This window comes from Chenopodium album, chromosome 14, assembly GCF_948465745.1.
Source record: "Chenopodium album chromosome 14, dcCheAlbu1.1, whole genome shotgun sequence".
NCBI classification, from domain to species: domain Eukaryota; kingdom Viridiplantae; phylum Streptophyta; class Magnoliopsida; order Caryophyllales; family Amaranthaceae; genus Chenopodium; species Chenopodium album.
This window is the reverse complement of record NC_137847.1, coordinates 18312342-18318787: the sequence shown is the minus strand read 5'-3', so window position 1 is coordinate 18318787 and position 6446 is coordinate 18312342. Positions and strand designations below refer to the sequence as shown.

General features: G+C 35.1%; 1 protein-coding gene across 1 annotated transcript; it reads right to left on the bottom strand.

Moving 5' to 3' along the window:
• Positions 1-822: 822 nt before the first annotated feature.
• Positions 823-6098, bottom strand: LOC145580116 (protein YIP4a-like). The gene is made up of 3 exons (XM_081637467.1): positions 5302-6098; positions 1580-1654; positions 823-1382 (listed from the first exon to the last, which is right to left on the bottom strand). Exons 1-3 carry the CDS (start codon positions 5830-5832, stop codon positions 1122-1124), a joined length of 867 nt encoding a protein of 288 aa, XP_081493593.1. The 5' UTR covers positions 5833-6098; the 3' UTR covers positions 823-1121.
• Between the last annotated feature and the right edge of the window lie 348 nt (positions 6099-6446).

Below are 6446 nucleotides of genomic sequence, written 5' to 3'. Positions count from 1 at the left end.
TTTTTGATTTATTATGGGACATATATCATTTACTTTTAAAAAACAAAAAACCAAAAAACAGAAAACACAGCAATGCCAAACGAACTCTAAGTAATTGGGTGGGTTAGAGGTTACTTAGAAGAAATGGGAGGAAATTACAGTCTTATTGAGTTAATTAGAGGATAATTAAGGAAATATGTTTCCGGCCTGTTCACATTTACTTAATTTCCCTCTCTCCATTGAGCTCCATTCAGTTCAGTTCAGCTCCAATCAGTTCAGTTCAGTTCAGCTCCTAATTTCCCTCTCTCATAAAATATTCATTTCATCTTAGTTCAGTTCAGTTCAGCTCCAATCAGTTCAGCTCCAATCAATTTAGTTCAGTTCAGCTCAATAAATGTGAACAGACCCTTCCTCTCGCAAAAAAAAAAAAAAATGAACGTGGTGGTTTTTTTTTAACCAAAAAGCTTTTAAATTTTTTTTTTTTTCGTAAAATGGCGCTTTTAAAAGGTTTTTTTTTTTTTGACAATTTTTCCTTAAAAATGCTAATACATCTTTAGCATTTACATCATTGTCAAAATAAAAAATAAAATAACTTGGTGTCTATATAGATGGTAAAAAAAATCAATTTATTTTATTCACTTTATAAATGTGATTCTTTCTTAATACTACCTTCGTTTCACATTATTTACAACCATTTTACACTCACTTTAGTTCGCTATATAATTTAATTAAACCAGTGCATTACACAGGTTTTTGGCTAGTTTAATATAATAGCAAAAGAAAAAAAAAAAAAAAAAAAAGCCAGATGTCCCAATTATTCTGAAATGGAAGAAGCAACAAAGATTAACCACTAAAGCCAAGCGGAGACGATTACTTATATCAGAACTTCAGATATATATTCCAAACACTTCTCATTACATAGATGATTATATCAACTGAACAAACTAAAATAACAAACATTCAGAGCACGTTATCCAGGTTTGCATATAATTTGCTATAGAATGTTATACAAAATTGGTTATCGATAAACTATCAGGCCAACAAGATTTTGTTTGAAGAATTCACAACCAGTTCAGCATGAAAATATGTATGTATTGGTGCAGCATCCCCATCTGATATTTCTCAAGAGCACCCCTCAGCAATTAATCAATAGCAATGATGAGGAAACCAACAGATACATACATGAGGAACACTGGATAGAGAGCCAAAGCTTTTCTCCTTGGGCCAACTGCCGAACTCATAAATGGATACGCAGCCCACGAACTCCAGGCCAAAGTCACACAAACCACAACTACCTTGATAATCACGTTATCCTTTAACATACAGATGAGAGCTCCAACATCCAAAGGGAAAAGACAGTAGCCTAGAAGGCTCAAACTCTGGAAGAAAATTATGTGTCCACCCTAAACCAACATTACCAAACCATTTGTGAGAAGCATGCAAATATTATAAAGTCTCCTACGTTTGATATTAGTTTCTCCAATATTGTTTTATTAGACATCATTCATCTTCTTGTTCTTAGGATTATATTTTGGGGGGGGGGGGGGGGGGAAGTTGTGGAAAATGGAACATAAAGAAAAAGCATAAAGGGTTCTCTTACCAATAGCAGTACATTCAGTGTCAAAATTACAGCACCAGCAGCAAGAAGGGCAAAAGCAACAGCAAACACCTCTGACTGGAGACATCAACAGTACCACACGAAAAATTAGTTTCTACAGAAACTGCCTTGGAAAAGAAAGAAAGAAAGAAAATAGAAGCACCAGAGCAACTAATTGCAATAACATAAAAATAAAATATAGGGACAATAATGATAATAGCTAAACTACAAAGATGCACCAGAAGAACTACACTTCTTTATTTCCCTCTTGCCTAGGTATTAATATGGCCAATTAATAGTGAGTGAAAAATAGTTAAATCACTTGAGAAAATAGTTATACAATAACATCAATATTACACAGTGAGCTTCTGTTGGTTTAGGATGTGTAAGGGACTTCAATGGCCCCTAATTGGCCCTAAAGCTTATGTTGGGCATTATTATGGTACTATGTGAATTTTTTTTTTTTTTTTTCTCTATATATGGATGATTAAGCAGGTGTCAAATGACCAGTGAGGAAACCAAAAAGTGAGCAGCAATTGTAGAAGATCTGACCCAACACGACTTATTGAGGTTTGGGAGAAGGATTTGCTTAAAATGATACTTCCTCCGCTCTTTTGTTATTGCAACTGTACAAGGGTAATGAACTAATGACAAAGAGCACAAATGATTTGGCTCAACTAATATAACTTCTGTCAATGGACCTAAGATTCAACGAAAGATCTATTATCCAATTCAAAGATACCAAATGCAAGCACTTCTCTAGAAACCATCAACTACTCATAAACACAGCTTGATGCAAGTTTTTATTTATTTCTGTATTTACCATGAAACATAATTGGTATAGCTGGGGACTAGAAGCTTTTGCAGACAAGAATGGTGTTAATTGAAAGAACGAAACCATTCAAAAGGATGAATAGAACCAAAGATGGAAGAAGAGAATTTTCTTTCATTTAATATTTTCCTCAAAACTACACAAGTTCTAGACAAATTTTAAAATGCCCCCTCACAATTTCTCTTCATATTATCCTCTGCAGAATTTAGAGTGATATCATATATATATATGTGTGTGTATCTCTAATTATCATATAACACTTGCCTTTGCACAAGAACCCCAACTGACCATCAGAATGATGTTATACCTATCGTTCACCTTCTAAATTCTTTGACTTTTTATACTACCACGTCCCAAAAAGGGATGGGAACTTTTTTTTATTTTCCAAATACCTATTGTCTATTGATGTTGATGAACGGGTGTCCTTATCTGTTAACTCGGCCTATCTACATATTTCTCTCAGAGCTGCGGAACTAACGACTCTATTAGAAAGTAGAATGACCAACTTTTACACAAATTTTTTTTATTTTATATTGGGCTTTTAGGAGGCTGCCCATGAGCCTCCAAGTTTTTACATATGCTTTTCTATATCTCTTCGGATATAGGCTAGCATATGAGCTTGGCTATAATTTCTCCCAAGGGGAAGGTAAGGTTAGATTCACCATACAATTTCAAACAGGTTCTATAGTCTTGCCCAAAAAAACACAAAAAAGTCTTTTTGAATTTAATTATTTTTGATCTAAAAGGTAACCCTATCTACAACAACAGCGACATAAAAATATTACAGCCTTAATCCCATAAGGATGAGATCAGCTGTATGAACAAAGATGTCTTCCCCATAAGTCACTTATATACACTTGCTCCCTAGCCAACACAATATAGTCTGATCTCCCAAAGATGCAATTGATTCATATTCTATTAACACCTTCATTTGGTATACCTCAATTTAGCTTAAAAATTCAATATCCCAACTTTAAAATCTCTAAGCTAGTGCTTGATAATATATTATTATTAGCATGTCTAAACCTCAGAACCATATGTCAAAATTCAAATTATAGTCGTATGAACCTTTAAGTCCATGCCATCAACTACACTAGCAAATTAGTCTCATGCTTTCTTCTATTAAGATATACAATTCTCTTACATGTAAGAAACACAAAGTTAGTTTTATCTTTCTTTTTCTAAAAGATAATTCAGCAGGCTATCATATACAGAAAGGAACCAGACAATAATCAATATGCAGTGTATATATCTTAACACCTTGAAAGCAGAGAAATAACCACTTGACATCAAAAACCCAGAATTCTTGTGAATTCAACAATGTACTTATTGAATTGATGGATGGAAATTACATTATTCCCAAGCAAACAAAATTATGAGGCTAACACTATTATTTGCACTGCAATGCAACAAAAGGTTTAGAAAAGCAGCTTACCATTGCAAGCAGATTTTAATTTGAGTTTTGATCAAGTCAATTGGAACATTCCAATACATATATTCACTTGAACTATCATTCAGTAAGAAACTTTGGCAGCAAATGAATTCCCAGCACAGATAATTTTAATTCCCAGATGTTCTCCAAAGCCAACAAATATTGACTGTTACTCTTCCTCATACTATGATTCATATACTCCTTTCAGCCCAAATCAAGTCTAGAAGATGAAAACTAACATTTACCTCATTGCAATTAACAAATGTTCTTCAATTATAATATGCCATATATGGCTAAAATAAGAAATGAGAAGGGAATTTACTCATTAAACAAAACCAAACTCCTATCTGATTTCATCCTCTTCTTTCTTTTAATAATAGCCTTGCTGCATGCCATGTTTATCGATGACTGATTCTTCCTGGTACTATGACTCATACCAAGACAATGCCAAGATTCTTAAACATGGTCTCATTCTAATGGCTGTAATACTAAATTAGTAATAACTAAACCCTCCTAATTACTAACCAACACATATTCAAGCATTGTTTGTTCACTTTTGTGTATAATCATAGCAGGCCAAAAAAAAAAAAAAAATAAATAAACAAATAAAAAAATAAAAAAAAAATCATCAATTGATCTGCTATGAAGTTTAAATATTACTTTACCCTGCCACACCACAAAATGGTTGAGGAAATCATCTTCTTGATCATGAGAAAAGTAAAAGTTCTTTCTCATTAGAACAAATGGAGCAGTCTCGCACAAAAAGTCAATTGATCTATAAAATTAGGAGTACATCAAACCATGAGCTACAAATAATATTGAGCCACAGATACTTCACTAATCAAATATTTTCAAAGTCAAGAGGTATTGATTGTTATACTTTTCATTCCTCAATTACATTTCATCCATTAACTCATTCATTCTCTTTCCAACCTATATCGGTCTAGGAGATCAAAAACAACATTAATCTCATCGTAAAAACATGCCATTTATTGCTAAAATACGCATCAAGAAGGGAATTTCCGCATCAAACAAAATAAGCACCTATATACTTTCATCTCCATATATTGTCCCAAAACAGAATTCCTGCACACCAAATCCATCCTAAACCAAGCCAATGCTAGAAGAATTCAGAAGTGATGTATAGATTTTGCCCTATTACCAAAAACTAAAGTCCTAATTACTCATTAACACATCTTCAATGATTGTTTGATCTCATTTCCGCATTGTCACATCCAAACCCAGAATCCAAAAACAATAAAAATATCCCAGTATCATCAAAATGCAGTTTAATTTTAGTTGACTAAAATACAGTACACAACAGCAAAATCTTGATATTATCAATTTTCTGTGCAATTATCACACCAATCCAAACAACCACATTATCTTGAAATCACAAATCAACAAAAACCCCAGAACACAGAAACAATAAATTCATTAAAAGAAAAGAAAAATGATTACCTTTTTGACAGAAGCAGACCAAGACAAGGTAAGACCAAGGAAGACAATGAAGAAAAAGGGACCCCAAAGATCCCAATCACGAAGCGCCTTACCAGGGTCTTCCCTATAAGGATTAGGAAAGACAACAAGCTTCAAATTACTAACAATTCGGGACAGATCTCGCTTAACAGTATCCCAAACAGGCTCAGTGAGGGTATTGGGAGGGGACCCGAACCCGGAAGCGGCAATACCGGCAGAGTTAGATGATGATGAAGGTGGTGGGGAGGGCGTAATGGAGGGTACGGAGTGGGGTTTGGAGGGAGGAGGGGCGGAAGGAGGGGGGAGATTGGAGGGGATGAAAGGAGAAGGGGTGGAAGAAGTGGAAGAGATGGGGATGGAGGCGCGAGGAGGAGAAGGGGGGCGAGCGGCGGGGAGGACGGAAGAAGGGGCGGAGTGGATGGAGGAGTGGATGAGATTTTCGATCTCGTCGATGTCGGATTGAGAGGAGGAATGGAGTGGGATTGTGTCGCTGTTTGGATTTGTGGGTGACATGATTTGGTGATGAAGATCAACAAGATGATGAAGATGATTGGGGAAGTGGGGAATTTGGGGTGGATCTAGAAGGGTGCAGATCTGAGGAGAAGGAGGGAAAATGGGGAGGAAGAAAGAGAAAGATAGAGAGAGTGGAAGAAAGATCGTTAATGGCGGGGAAAAGGAAGGCAGTTGTCGGAGAAGATGAGCATTGTGCGCTTGGAGGTCACTCGGTAATGGTGAAGGTGTCAAGGTGAACAAAGTTTGGCCCCATCGTGTGTTTTACTCTTGATTTTTTATTTATTTATTTATTTATTTATTTATTTTATCAAGATTTGAATAAGACAAGAAATTTTGGTATATTGTTTTTGGGTCTTATAGACACCGCCCTCGAATTTTCCGTTAACGCCCGTAAAATAAAATATGTTTTACGAAATTACTCTTATATATAAACAAAAAATTTACCATCATAAACATATTTTTAACCACACTCACTCCCATTCTCTCTCTTAAAAACTATTCTCTCTCTTAACTACCACAACCACCATCACCACCTCCTTCACTTTACTACCCACACCACCTCCTTTTTTTTTTTTTTTTTTTTTTTGTGTAACGAAGCTCCAACAGGGCAAACT